General features: G+C 46.2%; 1 protein-coding gene across 2 annotated transcripts in view; it reads right to left on the reverse strand.

Annotated features, from left to right (window-relative positions):
• The window catches only part of sgcd (sarcoglycan, delta (dystrophin-associated glycoprotein)), a 113931-nt gene that overhangs the window by 47755 nt on the left and 48553 nt on the right, over positions 1 to 17623 (reverse strand). Inside the window, exon 1 of one of the 2 annotated variants that reach the window (XM_057054137.1) lies at positions 9145 to 9504. The exons of the other annotated variant lie outside the window; for it this stretch is intronic. Within the exon in view, the coding sequence (XP_056910117.1) occupies positions 9145 to 9147 (3 nt within the window). The 5' untranslated portion in view covers positions 9148 to 9504. Of the gene's footprint in view, positions 1 to 9144; positions 9505 to 17623 lie in introns of those variants that run through there. 2 annotated transcript variants of the gene reach the window in all.

A 17623-nucleotide genomic window follows, 5' to 3' on the forward strand; every position in this document is an offset into this window, starting at 1 on the left:
TGCTGCCAGCAGATACGCCATTACTGGAGCTCAGACACCTCCCAGCATATGAATATACAAGATGGATAACAGCCAGTGGTGGCTTACTGGTCTCTGCAGCTTGTTGTGGGACGGGAGTGTGGGCTGCCTGAGGTGGGGAACAGCCAACTGCTGGTTCAGGGACGCGGCGGCCATCTTGTCCTGGTTGTCATTAACTATATATCATCTGAAAAACATTTACGGCTGTCGCTTTGCCGCTCTTTTAACGCTCCCATTTTACAAACTTCAAACCTGCTGGCCCTTAATGAGTCAAGAAGGAGCTGGGAGTTGAATATTGAGGTAGTTCTGGTTGGTTGAATGCATCAAAAGTTACATCTTTATATTTTAAACATGGTTCGGACTTTTTCTGCCAAAAGTTACAGTTAGCCTGTCACCATTTGAGCAATGATGGTCTGAAGATGTCCCCATGATTTAGAGGTAGAAACACACAGCGGCTGTGGTTTCCATCCAGCATCTTCTCCGCTCACGTGCACAGAATCCTCCTTTTCTAGCTTGACTGAGGCAGCAAGCGTCACTGCGGATGCTTTCCTTTTGTCCCCCCAGGAGCCTCAGCGGCAGCAGTGAAGCCGCCCAATGAAAGACTGATGCGAGCAGCTTTAGCCCAGAAGAGAAGATGCAGACCCTTTTCAGAAAAGGTTGTGTTTCCTAAAAAAAACCAAAAAACCTTTCTCCCCAATTAGTGCTTCTTTATCCCTTAATAGTGCTTCGACCTTCACCCCCTCCCGTCCCGCTCAGTTCTGGGGTTCTGCAGTTCTGCTCATCACCCCATTACAGGAAAAAAAAGGGTCACAAAATGACAGTAAACATTTTAATGAGAGCTTGTTCCGAGTTGGACGTTTATTGGAGATTACGAGTGAGTGAAGAAAAAGAAAACAAGCACTTTTGCCGGTTAATTCTGCCGTGAAGCCGGGCCCGGGGCCAGGCTCGGCTGGAGGGCTTAATGAATACTTAAACAGCTGAGTGGCTCCTGGCTCTTTTTTAATCAGCGGGAAGGCAGAAAGTTGTTTTTGTTTTGTGGCTCCGGAGCCTCGGCGGTGCGCTCGTGTTCGCTTGTCAGAGGGTCGCGGGGGGCCGTTAAATTCACGGGGTGGAGAATAAAGAGCTGTAATTCTGCTTTTTATAGATTTGACCTTCAGCTCAGCCATAAAGAAGACACCCGACCCTGGGTCACTGTTATTTACCCGGGGCTACGCTGCTAAAATGTTTGGTTACCATGGCTACTGCGCGTGGTGCTGGATGGAAATATGACATAATGGTGACACGCAATCTGACCATAATGACGCGGAAGAAAAGTTCTGCTCCTTCGGGTCTCTCAGGGGGAGACAGTGCAAGAGCGTCCGGTCGGGGACTCGCTGCAGGAAGTCAGCCGTGCAAACAGTGGCGCGTCGTGCACGTGGCTTCAGTCACGGCTGGTGGAGGAGCGCCTGGAGCCAAGCGTGAGATTGTGAGGAACAGACACCTTGTGGAGCTGCAGGCCTCAGTACCGGGGCTCTGAGGAACATAGTTACAGAAGGGGTTGAAGGAGAAGTCGGGTCACCGATGCTTTCTGAGAGCAGATGTGGGAGGTGTGTTAGCTGTTAGCCGTTAGCCAGCTGTGGAGAAGCTGCTGATTCCTGAGCCCATATGTGAAGAGCTTCAAATAAGTGGTGACAAATCCTCACTTTTATTTAAAGATGTTGTTGAGGAGCTCCTTTCATATTAAACGATGACTTCACACATACGCTCCAGCTAACGGAAGCGCCGTCTGCACTAGCTTCCTGTTGACTTCAGGTTTCCCTGGCAGAGGGAGCAGATCCCAGAAAGTCGGCGCTTCCAGCCAAACTCCGGAGCTCAGTCTGGATGTTTGGGAGGGGAAGAAAAGCCCTCCAGCTCAGCTTGTCGGCAGGCTGAACTGAGATGTTAAAATGGTCAGTTTAAGATGAAAAAAAGGAGGAAAAGGGTCCGCGTTTGAGTCCTCTTCATCAGAGCGGCGCTGTGACAGGTCGGCCAGTGCTCCTGCTCCGGATCCCAGGAGAGACGCGGCGATGCTAAATTGCCTGTCTCTTCGCTGGGCCCATGTTCTCCCTCTTATTCCCCCTCTCCTGTTTTCCCCTCCTCTCTCCCTCTCTTTTATCTCCCTCCCTGGTGCCTCTCTGTGAGAGGGTAACATCTTAATCATAATTGTGTCATGAGCCATAAACACTGATACGCCGGGTTGTGGCGGCAGCCGTGGGGAGGAGACGCCACTGAATAATAACAATAACTTTATTTGCAGCACTTCTGTGGGAACTTTGCTTCTGTCCGACCAGGAAGAAGGATGAGGCCAGATTTCACCCAGATTAAGACTCGCTGACGTTTTGAGAAATTATAGCTCCATTTTTTTGCCCCAAAGCCCACAAGCCTGATTAGGAATATTTTCCGGGGAAGTTTGTGATTGCAACCAACCGTTTTCCGAACTCCGACTCGTCGGGCATCAAATTTTCTTTTCGACTGATCGCTGCTGCAGATCCAAAGCCCAGAGGCTGGCGGTTGAAGGCACCTTTTAGGCTGGTTAATAACAGATGCTGGACGGATTCCTGTGTTTACTTTAGCTTGGCATCGTTGCAACTTGGACCCGTGGCGGACGTGAACAGCTAAAAACCTCCCAATTACTCCTCCTGCTCAAACATTTGGAGACAGGCCGCAACTCTCTCCTCTCCTGTTAACCCTTTCCGGACCGACCCACTCGCTCCGAGTGGCTTCCACTGGATTATCTCGAGAGGTGAGAAATCAACGTGTGCGCCAGCGGAACTTGGCTGAAACTGTTTCCAGGCAGAGGAAAGTTCTGCCGCTGTGCTGGAAGATTAAAGTACTGTCGGCACAATGAAAAATAATCCTCTCGAGCAGAGAAGTGGCTGCTCCGGTGCCTCGGTTGCAGTCGTGTCTCAGTGTTTCCACGGTAATACGCAGGGATCGTCAGCGATCCAGAAAATACCGGACACCCTCCGCCGACTCGGCTGACTTTGTCCGTTTGCAGGATCTTTACCTCCCGGCTCGAGTCTGTTGGGGGATTCTAGGGAGAATGCGTCTGGATTTGCTGGAGCTCGACCAGATGGCACGTGTCCTCGCTCTCCAAAAGCAAAGCAAATAAATATTAATCACGCTGCCAAAAGCGGCCTTCTGCAGACAGATCCTTGGAAGCCATCTGTGGCAGCAGCTGTGGGTTTCTACCTTTTAGTTGAGCTCAACACGAGTCTCCACCAGCAGAAAAACACAAGCTCTGGGCCACTAATCCACCAGCAAAGAACAGATTTGAGGTTGTTTTCGGATTGTTATTATTCTGGAAAATGAGAGAAACACGGTGTGGAAAATGGGATATGAAAACCTAGAGATGCATTTTACAGTGGTGAGCAGAGGGATAAAGGTTATCTGATGATGAACAGGGCTGTATAATTCCAGTCCAGAGGGTGACTACTCTATAGTACCTGTTTATTACCACCAATCCATCCCACAAACCCTGGATCCAAGATGCAGACCAGGTCAAAGTGTTCCAGCCTGTAGAGAACCACCCCAGTTAGAAAAGCCACCTCCTGAGTCACCTCTCCGGCGACGTCGCCAAAGACACCAACATTGATTCCGGCTTCACCTGTGAGCCGATGATGGACTACGCCGCAGAAGACCCGGAGGCTGGCTTCCTAAATTGTGGAGGTTCTGCAGGCTCAGCAGACCTTCAAGGCAGGGGCCTGATGTTTGTATCGCCAGTTCAACAACAAACCACGTGTGAAATACGGTTACACTCGGCTTCCGCTGGTGAATAATGGAGCTGAATATTGACCAGGGAGGGATTTCTGCCGACTCAGGCCTGCAGCCCAGGAGCGTGTGGGTAGTTTCGCGTCCATAAAAGGACCAAAATATATATTTGTTCACATGTAGAACTTTGTTTTTCAGGTTGCTATAGCGAGCAATATCCACACAGAGCTAGCCTGTCATTACAAAGCTCGTAGGATAACAAACCGGACGTTTCCCTTGGCTCTCGTGGTTTCTACTTAAAAATCTCCAACCATCCTTAAACAATGCTCTGTATTTTTTTACCTAACCTAATTAAACTGCGCGCTAATCTGTTTCCAGCCATCCCTGCACAATCGGTCTGATGGAGGATTTGACTTCTGTGCACCTACTCATAAACGGCGTGCTCGGCCGCAACGTCCCCATCATTAGCTGTTCATCCACGTTGTCCTCTCCTGATACATGACACATTTGTATGCGCTGCGGTTCCTTGTTTGGGGGTCTGGCACACAACCAGTTTTATGCTAAGTGCCAATCGGTGGTGCTGTAGTCCCGGACGGACGTGACGAAGTTAAAAATAACGACAGCGGAGAGGAAGAAAAGACACAAACCGCCGAACCAGAGATAAAGTGAGTGACGGGAAGAAGGAGAGGCTAAAATACCTTCAAGGAAGGACTTTTCACATGAAAGAGGACTAAACAAAGAGAGACAAGTTGTCAAAATACAGATCAAGAGGAAGAAGAGAGACTAAAAGTTAGAAGCAGATATATTAAGAATGAAAAAAAAGAACAGATAAAGCTGATAATTGACAACAATTGGAGTTTAGAATTGTAAAGAAAAGACAGCAGAAAGTGTGATGCTTCAACAAATAATGTCATCAGCATTTATCGTGACTCTCTGGGAGCCTCAGTGTCCCAGGAAGGACGTTTCAGGTTGGAGACACATCAAACGTGGTCCCGCCCGGTCGGCGACCGTGGGTAACAGCATAGGTGACAGGGAAAGTCTGACTAATCCAGAAGGTGAAAGGTGAAGCAAAGGCACAGTCGAAGAGAGGCGCTTCAGCATCCGTTCCCCAAGTGATGCACTTTATCTCCGGGACTGAAGAGCCATCAAAACTGCGCTTCTCTCTGCAGGCCCTGTAGTAAAACCACAGCCTGACTGCTAGCAGTAGCCGCAGTGCTAACACTAAGGACAACAGTGGGAACCAACAAAGGGATTGGGAACTTATGAAAAAGTGAAAAAGAGGGTTTAAAAGCTGAAAAGTAGGAACATCTGAGAGGTCAGACTCTCATTTCTCTGCTCCCACTTGGTGCTCATGTATGACATCGTGTTAATTACCACAGATCTGGTGACTCTAACATAACTGGGAAGAAACTCTTAATTCCAAATAACTTTTCAAAAAGCAGCATGTGGTAGCATCTCTCCCTGCTGTCACGGCAACAGCCTGGTGATCACAGCCGCCATTACAAGAACATATGAGAGTCAAGAATCGCTTCAATTAGGCTGCCTTTGGAGTGTTAAAGGATCAAGTTTTATCCTCTAATCAGATCTCATCTGATTAAAATGTTCAAAAGAGTGCACGTTTGAGGCTAATTGGATTGTGGTTTTTTTTTTTTTAATTTGAAGTGGTTGATATATGAAAAATCTGGGATTTATTCATTTGATGCTCTGTTGTGTGAAGCTAATTTAGGATCATTTTCAATTAAATCTTTATTCTCCCACTTGTCAGTGAAGGCCCATCAACTATAGCTCGCAAAGGGGGAATGTTTGTCAGAAAAACACACACCGAAATACTCGTAGATCAATGAAACGCAGCATCAAATCTAAAGTCTCATTATTTAAGATGTTTGTATTTGATCCAGAAAAGAGCTCCAAAGACTGAATGACGGGGAGTGAGAATCAGGCTCGAGGGGAAAAATGTCCCCCTTTTATGTCCAATAGTTCCCCTGGGATCCAGGTTTCATTAACAACCAAACATGGGCCCCCATTAAAGGGCCGGTTAGTGATCCTCAACGTCTGATTAATTCCTCACGTGAACTTGAATAAAAGATGAGATCAACCTGAGCTGTGGGTTTCCTGATCTGCGCACGTTCTCTCTGCTGAGGGGAGTTCAGGCTATTTACCCTGCGACACCACTGTCACGGACAACGCCATTTCCATGGAAATGACTCCACAGCATCACCAGCGAGGAAGCGGATCCTCCTCCAAAGTCTAATCCTTAAATTAGAACTCGCTAAGAAAATCTCCCGCTCCTCCCCCACCTCTCTTCTCACCTCATTTCATCAGTCATCTGCCTTTCATTTCTTTCTTTACAGATCCATCCATCCATCCATCCATCCATCAATCCATCCATCAATCCATCCATCTGTCCATCCATCCATCCATCCATCCATCCATCCATCCATCCATCCATCCATCCATCCATCCATCCATCCATCCATCCATCCATCCATCATGATCATCAGAAAAATAAAAAATAAATCCTCTCATTTCCCCATTGCCAATCACATTAATCACTTATTTGAGGAGAAAGTCTGAGTTTTGAAGTTGAGGCAAAGTCAAAACAGTTTGAGTCATTTGGTCTTCTGAATCAGCTCCAGCAGATTCTCCTGGTTATCCTCCTCCACCACGTTTCACCGCTGATGTGAAGGTGCATGCTGGGAGAGCAGAGCAGACGGATCTATTTTGGATCGGTTCCCTAGTGTAAAGCGGATCTATTTCAATGGTCATGTGAGAATGTCCATCCATATCCGAAGTATGAGGTAACCAGTGGAGATCTGGGTTCAGGTGGTCCCGAAGCCACCTGATGAACTGCTGAATGAAAGCCTGACCACCCTCGTGTTAAGGTTTTTTCAATCTCAACAGCCAAAGTTGACAGTTGTGCTTCTTTTGAGACTGAGAAATGAAAGTCTTGAGTCATTCTTTACATGTTTCTAGACTTTGTGGATCAAGGAACCTGCTGCACTGATGCCAGCTAGAAAATTCCCCTGAGGAATATCCTCCAAAACCACAGGAGGAACAATCAGTCGGACTCTCATGCGTGCACGGAGAATCATCAACGCCAGCTAGCAGCAAATAACCCACTTTGTGGAGACCGTTGTGTTTGCACGTGCGCATCAAGTACGTTCCCTAAGAGGCTAAAGAGCAGAGAAGTTTGTTCTCACTCCCTCCGCCGCGAGAAAGGAGCGATCTCGCCGTTTGTGTAACAACTTCAGAGTGAGTAGGACGAAATGTCCTGGCTGGAGCGAACGTTGCTCCTCTTCATGAACTTTGAACAAACTCCAGTCTTTTTGCAGCCAGCAACCACCTTAAGTGAAAATGATGCTTCTGTCTGCCAGTGAAATAAACAATGGTGATTTGACTGTGAGATGTTTACTGAATACACGCGGAGCAACGCTTGAGATTGTCTTTGCGCTGCCCTCTTTACGATCTTTTAAAGATCTTTGTGCTCTTAATGGTTCTGTCTCTGTAATCAAACTGTTTGTCTGCTGAAAAACCCGTTTCAGCAGCAGTGAAACGCGGTTGCGATTTAGCTGCAACATGTTGATCGTTGTCAAAGTGCTGCAGAGTTCTTGTGAAGGTGAAAATCCCCAGATGTTCAGCTGCGTCTGCAGGAAGTTCAGTGGGAGGAAAAAGATTCTGACAGAAAACAAATGAAATAAAACTGCAACACACACCAGCAAAACAGGAGCATGGTTCACAGCAGATGTCCGCTCACACTTGGAAATATTTCAAATCAGTAACTGGGAGCTCTGCGTCACTGCTTCCACCGATACCAGTTTGACTGGCGTAAACGCGCAAAAGCTAAGCTAAAAATAACTTCTCACTCACATCGCTGGTCTGGAACCACATAGACGTCCACAAAACAACCCTCAGAAGTTTAACAAAGTAGCAAACTATCACCGCGCCACTCGTTAGCATCTGTGTGATGGCGGGATCGACAACGGAGGGCAACGGAGGACGGAGCGTTAGCAGACAGACAGCAAACAAACCAGGAAGAGACAGCGAGTCGGAGTCGATGGGCGCTAAATCCAGTGGCTATTTGGAGATCTGACACTTGTGCCCAATATAACTGCGGAGCGTCAGCTGTTTCAGAGCTGGGGGAAGCAACACGGGGGGCTCTCAGAGGGAGCAAATAAACCCGCAGCTGTCAAATATGACTGACAAACATAAATCAATCACGGCTAAACTGCTCCAGGTTCTCAGCGAGGCAGACGATGGCAACTTCCATCACTTCCTCCTGATCTGGGAAATGATCTCCTCCTTGGACGCCCCCCAGGTTAAGATACATATGACTCCTTATTTATAGAACCTCATGTGACCTTTTGTGGTCCTTATACCCTCAACACCCAAGTCATTAGTTAACTGTCTGAATTTTTCTTTCTTCTTTTTTAGATACTGACGGGTTTTCTTGACGCTAATTTCTATGTTCAACTTCAAATGTAGAGTTGCTACCAGAGATGTGGAGACATCTTGTAGGGGGTTGGGCATCGTAGGGACAATAGGGGAAGGGAGGTGGGATCACCAGAGACGTGAGGAGGGAGCAAAGGTGAGAAGGGAATTTTACCCTCACCCCGTGTACCAGTGATGTTCCACGGTTGACTGCGGGTGCTCAACATACCCTCTGATGTCCCTGAAGGCCACACTCACAGACGACAGAGCCCTGAACATCCATCACGATGCTTTCAGGTGCCGCACATGACCATGGACATCATGGTACATTCAGGTGCACACCGTAAACACCAGTTTAAGTACCCCAAGAGGGACGTTTTTAGTGGACGGGTTAATTTTACTTCAGTGAAAACGTGTCCTGGGCTTGACTAGAACCAATCGTCTGGCCACAGCCTGGTTCCTGTAATGTGATATAAAGCTTCTAAAATTCGTGTCCTCTTCCTCTGCAACAGTAGGCTAGAGTCTGTCCACATTCGGCTTCTTGCTGCTTATTTATAGCAACTGGTTCCCCAGAGGGTCAATGTAATTGAAACCAAATGTGTTGTCAGGACTGATGTGGGGAACTGGGGCGCTGAGCCCACCCACCTTTATACACTACTCTTATACACAAAGATTGCAGTTGGGAGGCTGAGAATCAGGTTGCTTTGAGATTATTTGTGTAAAAATAAAAGGATCGACCTTAACTCCGTTCAGTAATGAATTAAATTACCTTTTCTGCTTTCTTTAAATTGTTCCACAGTTGTTTTTGGAGCCAGGGAGCAGGGGAGAAAATAAATAACGGAATGGATGTCAAAGTAAATCAAAATGAAAACCAAATTAACATGCAAGTTTAATTTGAACAATTGTGTGGAGCAGAGCGGGCCAGCCCACGTCCCGGACCACCAGAATAAATAGTCAAACCAGACTCACCATGGCTGCTCCTCTGTCTCCGTTTTCCTTCCTGTCCCTCTCTTCACTCCCCCTCTCCTCTGGGCTGAAAATCCAAGAGTCAAGCCGACGAAACTGGGACCGAGTTGCAGGGAAGGAGCACCATGAGGCCTTCACTGACCAAGTCAGAAGCAGTCACCACCCCGACAACTTGTCAGCTTTTCCAATAACAGTGTTGCCCTCCTCCTCCGCTGGCCGAGTCCCTGAGCTGAGCTGTTTCCTGTGACCCGGCTGCTTCCCTCCGTCTTTCTTTTCCTTTTTTTTTTTTAAGTTGCCGCTCTGCTGTGGAGAGTCTGGTTTCTCAGTCTCTCTGCATGCCTTCCTGCCAGATTTAGAACCAGAGACATGTGGCCCTCTGGTGTGAAGTTTAAAGAGGAGGGGCTTGCCAGTGCCCTGCCCCTCCAGTGTCTGATGAAGTGGGGGTGTGTTGGGTGGAGGTCTGTCCGTGTGCACATTATGCTACAGCCTCCTCTTTAAACCAGCCACAGTCCTTCACAATTAGACTTCTAATTTCCTCACTAATGAATGACAGTTCATTTGCAGAGCAGCTCCACAGCAAAACTATTTTGCATTCAAGTGTGATTAAAAGTTTATCAGATTCCTTTCTGCAGAAATGAAAGAAAAAATAAAATCCACACCAATAATCTCTTGTCTCTTCAGCAACATGTCCGAGGAGCTATGGTGGCTGCAGAGGGACAACAGAGGTTTGGCCACCAACGCATCCATACATTTGAAATAAGTAACAGATTTAACTTTTTTTTCTTGTGCTGGGAAAACTAATGGATGACAGGTGCCAAACTCAAATAATAAAGTCAACCTTTTGTGTCAGGACAAACTGGGAAGTGAACTGTGCCAAGACCTAGCTAGCAAAACATCTCTACCGCTCCCTGTTGGCGATCTGCAGCGAAGAAACTGAAATCAAAGGCATAAAACTGGTTTTCCCCTTCGAGAGAACGCTGCATTCTTGTAAACGCAACGTGCATTAAAGTGCTTCTCTGATTAAACTGAGATTTGAAGAGACCCGTTGAGCACTGAGACGTCGGCGGGCTGATCTGCCTGCCACACGTGTGGGTGACAGCGTGTTTTTAGGGCAGCAGCGATTCAGAGAATGCAAATTCCTCTCCTCCACTTTAATTTTTCTGCGGGCGAGCGAAGAAAGGCGCCTCACAAAGCTTCTCTTACAAAGCTCCACTCCCCCCCCCCCACCCTTCGTCTCCACTCACAGCCACACTGATCCCATTCTCCCTGCCCGTGCGCTGGTGCGAGTCCCATTTTGTAGGTTAGGCGAATACTTGCTGCTTTGATGTTGCATCCAGCGGTTTTACAGCCTTGCGCCTTGATAACAGTCAGGTGCTTTACCGTTAAAAAAGGGTGAAATCCTTTCAGATTCCTTTAAATTAAGATTAAGCTGTGGATGCATCTACTGCCCAAACATCAGAACATGGGACTTTATTAAAGCCTGATATCAACATTCATTTAATTTTCACTACATTGAATTCCCTGGATGATGAGGATGTTCCCATCAGAAGAACCTCGCCCGGACTGCAATTGCAGCTCCAGCTGGAGATGTTTTAATTGATAAATCAAAGAGTAAAATCCCAAAAACCTTCAGAGAAGAGAGACTTAATGAATATGTTCAGTAAAAAGATCTCACAGTCAGTCAGTAAATTCAACTAGTCTGTAAAGTATGAAATTCTGCAAAACCTTTTGAGGATTTGGAAGTTCTGTTGTCTAACCTCATCTCCTGCAGCCCCAACACGTCTCCTCTGTCTGCCCCTCATCTGCTGCTGGACCTTACCTGCTCTGGAAGGGTCAAACTAATCTACCAAACTGTCCAAAACCTGATTACCACCCAGCATAAAGCAGCCCTACCCTCCGACTCATCGAGGAGGTCCGCTTTAGAAACGTGGGCATCCTGGAAGTCGGTGGTTCTCTGGAGAATCTAGACTAGTTGCTTAAAAGAAGCTGTCACGAGTCGTCAATCAAACCAAATTCAAGGTGATACAACAACTTCCCCAGTAGTGCAAGCTAGTTATTTAAAAAGGAAAAGAATCATTTTACCTCATTTAATAAACAAGTACATTAACTGGACCACATGCTGGTTTTCCTCCCATTTAAAAGTACAAGCTGATATCAGAGAATCCTGTTCTGTCTGCAAAGATCTCAGAGTCTTGCAGGAGAAGCTGGGAAGCGTCAACAGGAAGAGGGTGTCTGTGCCTTTCAACAATCTAAGTCTGTGTGTGTGTGTGTGTGTGTGTGGTGTGTGTGTGTGTGTGTGTGTGTGTCCTTGTATTTGCTCAATACTGAATACCAATATAATCATTCTACTAGCAAACCGAGGCTATTTTGGCTGCTCCTCACAACTTCAAAGGTCTGTTTGAGGGTAAAGACGTGGCTGTAAAGTTGAGGTTAACACTGAGTTAGTATCAGGGTCAGGGGGTTAGATGGGATGCTTAGGGTAATGGTCACGTCTATGAAAGATACAAATATGAGTATGTGTGTGTGTGTGTGTGTGTAGATGAGCAATGGAAGCAAATGTCCATCACTCATTCTTCTCTGTTATTGTTTGTCCATCACTCACCCGGCCGTCAGCGTCTGCTGCCACCGCATCAGCCCGGGTGAGATATTCCCAGAGTGATACATAATGAATGCTGCTAGAGTTTTTTATTGCGCTCCCGTCCAAATCACACCCAGCGCAGATAAGTCCCTGACCTTCCTCTCGCTGCCGGAGCGGCGAGTGTGAAAACAACCAATTACAGGCCCAGTGAAAAGGTTTATGAGCCGGTCCAGGAGGCGGCGACCTCGTCTGAATATGGATTATGTCACAGACGCCACCGTGAATAAATATGACTGTTTACAACTGAAGCTGTCCTCAAGCTGCTTCGCGGTAGCGCGTCACAGTTTAGGCTGTCGTCCACCCCATAGTCCTTTATTTGATATTAAAGATATAATGACTTCATGCTTCGCTCCTTCTCTCAATAATCTTAAGAGGTAGCAACTCTTTTGTAAATAAAACGTGCAGTAAAAAGCTTCAATGGAATCATCTTCGTCGACTAATTTGTTGAGCAGTAAAGGCAGAGTTTAGTTTAACTGCTGCACTTTGGTGTTCGGCCGATAGATTAAAAAAGAAAAAAAACATTTGAGTGCTTTTCTAATACAGGATGTTGATATAAATAAAGACGGGACAGATTGAGATGGTTCCAAAGACACGAGCGCCTTCAGATTTCGGGTCGATGGGGGAAAAAAATAAAACGTAAATAGACGACCTAAGCGGATGAGTCATGCAACAGGGAAGAGAGATGGAGCTGGGAGCTTCTATGTGATTAACAGGATCTTAAAGCGAGTTGTGAAGGTTCCCCTGCAGGGACGTGACAGTGATGATTGGTTCTGGTTCACAATCTGGCAGCTGCAGTTTCAGTAAGATGCCGGTACTTTAAAGCAGCGTGACGGAGACATTTGTAAATGGAATTAGGGTAAAGACGGGAGAACACGAAGGTGTGAATTCCAAGTTTCAGGTCTGCAGAAGGTGAAGAACTTCTGGTTCTAGAACCATCCCTTCAGCTCAGTGATCTGCCAGTTAAAAGTCTGATCAAAGGTAATTAGCAGTGGCTTTGATGATTGATGGGCCCAATAAGTTCCTACTCAGCATAAACAAAGTTATAAGGTCCAGTCAACAGCGCCGAAAAGGGAATCCATTCTTTGATGGGGCCAACAACAGTGGAGGGAAGATAGTTGCTCAGATTGATCAACCGATGGAAGAGGACTGGACCGAGAACTGACCCTTGAGGAGCACCTTAGTGCAGAGCAGAGGATGATGCATTTGTTGTGAACAAAATCAGTTGAGTGCAGTGGCAGAAAAGCCAAACCCATGAGAAAACCTGAAGAATGTTGCTCTTCTTTTCTGAAGGCCACCCAATAGTCGTTTATTTGATATTAAAGATAATGACTTCATGCTTCGCTCCTTCCCTCAATAATCTTAAGAGGTAGCCACCGCAACTGCTTCTTGTGCGTAAAGAAATCAGCTGCAAAACTATCAAAACCTTTGTTTAAGTCGGTGATGAATCCCAATACTCAGCGAAAGGAAACATAGCAACATCCTTGAAACACTGCTTTAAAATGAATAAATAGCAGCTGCAGTACCGCAGATGGCCACCAGGGAATTATCAACTCAGACAAATTTAATAGGAACGGTCCATTAAAGTATATTTAATGGAGTCATTTCTTTCTTGTTACACTGTGAACAGTTTTATTTGATTTCTGGGTGTTTCCCTCTCTTGTTGGTGTTTATTAGCCTGCTCGGCTTTATGACATTGAAAGATAAATCCATACTTTTTAGACCAAATATGGCATTTTTATGAAGCTGCTGTTGTTTTGCCTCCAAATGATTCTGTATTATCCTCGGTCCTCCACACAAGAGCAAACCCGGAGAGAGGTCATCATTTCAGCCGTTTCATTTGTGTTGTCAGCGCCGCGAGTTCAATTCTCTGTTGATTAGTCAATTTGAAAGTCACCTTGTGAGAAGACAAAGCCAGATCATCACAAACAGCCGCTGCAGCTCAGCGGGGGAAAGAAATTATTTTTCAAATCCTATTAAGAGAAATTCTGGAATTTTATTGACGTCGAGTGCTTTGGCATGGATTTGCAAGCCTGACAGCATCTTTTCTGTTCAGCATCAACTCATCCTGATCAGAAATCAGAAACAGCTACCCAGACTGCCAGCTCACATCTTCTCATTAGAGTCCTGCCCCTTCTTCTCCTCCTAGCTTGTTCCAGCGTATTGCGTAGCAGAGATGCTGCTGTGCACAACAACAAACTAAAGTCATTCCCAAAGTTTCTCCTCAAACACCTTTAATAACACGTGTAACAAAGTGCCTCCTGCAACTGCATATGTGAAGAAAATGCTCAGCAAGTAACCAAATGCTTAATTCTGGAAGTGTCCTGGGAAGCTAAAGGACGCTCAGAACTGCAGCGCGTTCACTCCGCAGCAAAGATGGAGACTACAACAACCTTTTTATGTCTGTTTGGGGAATTTTCAAACTTGCAGGGACCGGTGGAGTTAACGCCCCAGTCAGCAGCATAAATGTGCATTTGGCTTAAATAGGCAACATTTCCCATTAAATTCTAATTAGCCGCAAAGCTACAAATTGCTGAGACGTCTCACCGCAACAGAACAATGCTGGTAACTCTGGTGGGACTCTGAATAGATGTTTTCATGATGGCACCATATTACTGTAATAGCAAATCTGGCCAAAGATTATTTTTTAAAATTATAACCAATTATTTATTGTGGAAGAGACCCAACCTGTTGCAAGAGTGAAGGGGAAAAATGGAGGGAAACCACGGCAAAAACACCCCCCAGATCCATTTACTTATGTTCCACACAAGCATTTAAAAGCCCAGGCGCACGTGAGGAGACACATCTCAACCTCTCTCAAACTGAGATCTGGAGGCGTTTCAACGTTTGGGAGTCGAAGGGAGACACAAATTGAAAGAGACAAAAGACGAGCCCAGGAGGTTAGCAATCGGCGTTAGCTTAGTGCACGTGAGACAACAGTAGCTGTTTGTGTTCTGAGTTGTAACGTCTCACATCATCAGGGCAGCAGCTGTTTCTCTGCCAGGTGGTCCTTGCCCTGGTACTCCGCAGCCTCTTTCCTGAGGGGAGGGGCGGCAAACAGGTAGTGAGCTGGAGTCTCTTATGATGCATGAGTTCCTCGTCCTCGTCCCCCTGTTGTAGATGTCCTACTCCCCTCTACATGCTGCAGGAGATGGTAGAAGAGAACTGACTGGGATTTTTTTGAGCAAAAGTGGCCCTAGTTTGCCCGCTGTTGAGTTCCTCCTTACAAGCCCAGAAGCCCCCCGTGGTTAATGAACTAATTGTTTTCAGTCCTAGTCAACCACACAACCCAATTTTGTGTCTTAACACACATTTGAATGAAAGTTAGCTGTATTTGGAGAGTTAAACATGCTGCTTCTGCCCTGTGGTTCAGTCTGAAACCAAATTCCTGCTTTTCTTCTGCAGCTTCTGCTTGATCGCCACAGGAAATCTGTTTCCACGCGAAACGCCGCCTCAGAACTGCTGATCGAAGTTCACAAAGTCCCGTTACCCTCAGAAATGTAAGGGCAAATGAGGAGAATGGGTTTTTTGCCCCAGTAAATATTCCTTTAATATTCTTTTGTTGTTCGCTATGCCTGAATAAATAAAGGTTAAGAACCTTCGGCAAAGCTTGACAAAAAAAATGCGAGTGAGGAACCTTTTAGGGATCTGCGTTCCAAAGCTACAAGAAGGGCAAACGTGAATAAAGCACTCTCAATGGCAAAGGAATCTAAAAGCTCCCATCAGATAAAAAGAGAAGAGTCCACATCCACAAAGAGCTTGCTTTGAAGGTGCACGTCTGACAGACGAGGGAAAGTCACACTGACGATTGTCACAGAGGAGGAAAACAAAACCTGGAAGGACAGGAAAGGAGAGCAAAGTGAAAGCAAAAGCACCGGCGCTTCCCCCCGATTGTCACATCAATCCCCGGCTCTGTCTTTTGGGCTTTTAAGCACGCTCAAAGGACCTGCAGTACCTGAAAGCACCATAACATAAAATCAATTCTGACGTTATGATGTTTGGTTGAGTCACAAGGACAAAAACACCAAAGAGAGGCTGTTAACCTTCTTCACGCCAACGTGTGGCCCCGGCCCAAGTTTCCGCCACGTTCTTTGAAATGTGTGAAATAAGAAGCGGTGACTATGAAGACGGGCTGTGTGTTTCCACTCCTGAGGTGTGCGATGGGGTCTCAGATCCGAAGCAGGAGGTTCAGCGAAGGCTGCGTTTGAATGCGGATGCGGATTTAAAGGCGTGAAGGATCAAAACTTTGCTGGTGGTGGCGACGCAAACGCATTCAAACCCAAGTTTAACCTGATTCAAAGAGCAGTGACCAGCACCAGTTACCTGCAGTGACCTGCAGACGGAAGCCACCAATCAGAGGAGGAACGTTGGGAGGCAGAACATCCATCAATGTTGAGCTGAGGAAAATCAAGGTTTTAAACTCTCATTCAGAGGCCGAGCTCACACGCACGAGGGCCTGAAACCTGCTCTCAAACGCATTTCATTTGCTCCCAAAAGTCGTCTTAGTTCTTCCCCTCAAAAGGAAATCCAGGGCTGTGATCCGCGACCCCTGGATCTTCTGGCTCTGCCTCCAAATGCAGATGAAAATTCTTGTTCCGCACAGGGATCAAGAGCTCAGAGACGCCGACGCGTCCTGTTGTTCTGCTACACGTGATCCAGTTTGTCAGTTTATAAGGTAGATGAGAAGGAACCAAGAGGGGGTGCATTAGTCTGAAGATCTAAAGGTTTTTCATGGGTCCCAGCTCTGAATCTGTATGGTGGAACCACAGACGTGATTTGAAAGTTCCCCTCTCTGCCTTCCTTCCCCTTTTTCCTAAATTAATCATGACTTCCGAATTGGGCAAACCTTATGATGCTAATGTCCAAAACCACATTTTGCCCTCTGGTCTTCTGAGCTAAAGCTTCACCTGATCCCTTCGGTTCAGACTCGGTCTAATCCCACGTGCCATCAAAGCTTTCTCTTCAAGCACTCGACAGCAGAGCTGAGACGGTGTTCATTTAAAGCATGTAAAATGGGGGGATGGGTGAAGGGTTAGCCGCTGCCTATTAGCAGAAAGTGAACAGGCAAACGGATAAAGCAAACAGCTCTTAAGGAGCAAATGGTGAAGAGTGTAAAGAGAAAGTCTTGAGAGATGGAGGAAGGTGTGCATACCAATACTGTTCAGTTTAAAACTGAACTGAACCCTTTTTGTTCTGCCTTTGAGTTTCATTAGCAAGAAATTAGCAGCTTGTTCAGATGAACAAGACCGGATGTTTGATCTCCCATCTGTGTCCCTATAAGGAACCACCCAAAGGTCCCAAAGTCCCAAAGGTTCCTGCTACCGTGCAGCTCCAAGGAGGCTGGACCCACACCTGACAACGATGGCTCTGATTTACATGGAAATCAACCCTACAACCTTCTAGTTCTGGGCAACAGCGCTAACCACTGTGTGTCAAACCCATTTCCATATATGGTCGAAGGATGTGAGACGTTCAGGTACCTGATTCTGTTGTACGTTTAAGAGTTTAACAGGACCATCAGAGAGCTGAACCCTCAGGTGACTCTTAATGAACTGAAATTTTAAAAAAAAACAATAACAAATAATGAACTTTAAATTAACTTTTGTTATCTCTTCGATAAATTGTTCTTCAGATTTAAAGATATTCAAGTGAAACCCGACGGCTAAATATTTCAAACCCAGGTAGACGTCAACTGGAGCTTGACGGCTGTTGGGCACTGATTCTAAATGAAGGTAAAAGTCATGTTTACAGTTCTTTTGGACAGGGAATTTATTTTCATGCATTTTTGTAAAGTTTTACATCTGGTTTTTGACCATCTGAAGGACGTCACTACCACCCCAGAGACGC

The sequence above is a fragment of the Takifugu flavidus genome, chromosome 14, assembly GCF_003711565.1.
Source record: "Takifugu flavidus isolate HTHZ2018 chromosome 14, ASM371156v2, whole genome shotgun sequence".
NCBI classification, from domain to species: Eukaryota; Metazoa; Chordata; class Actinopteri; order Tetraodontiformes; family Tetraodontidae; genus Takifugu; species Takifugu flavidus.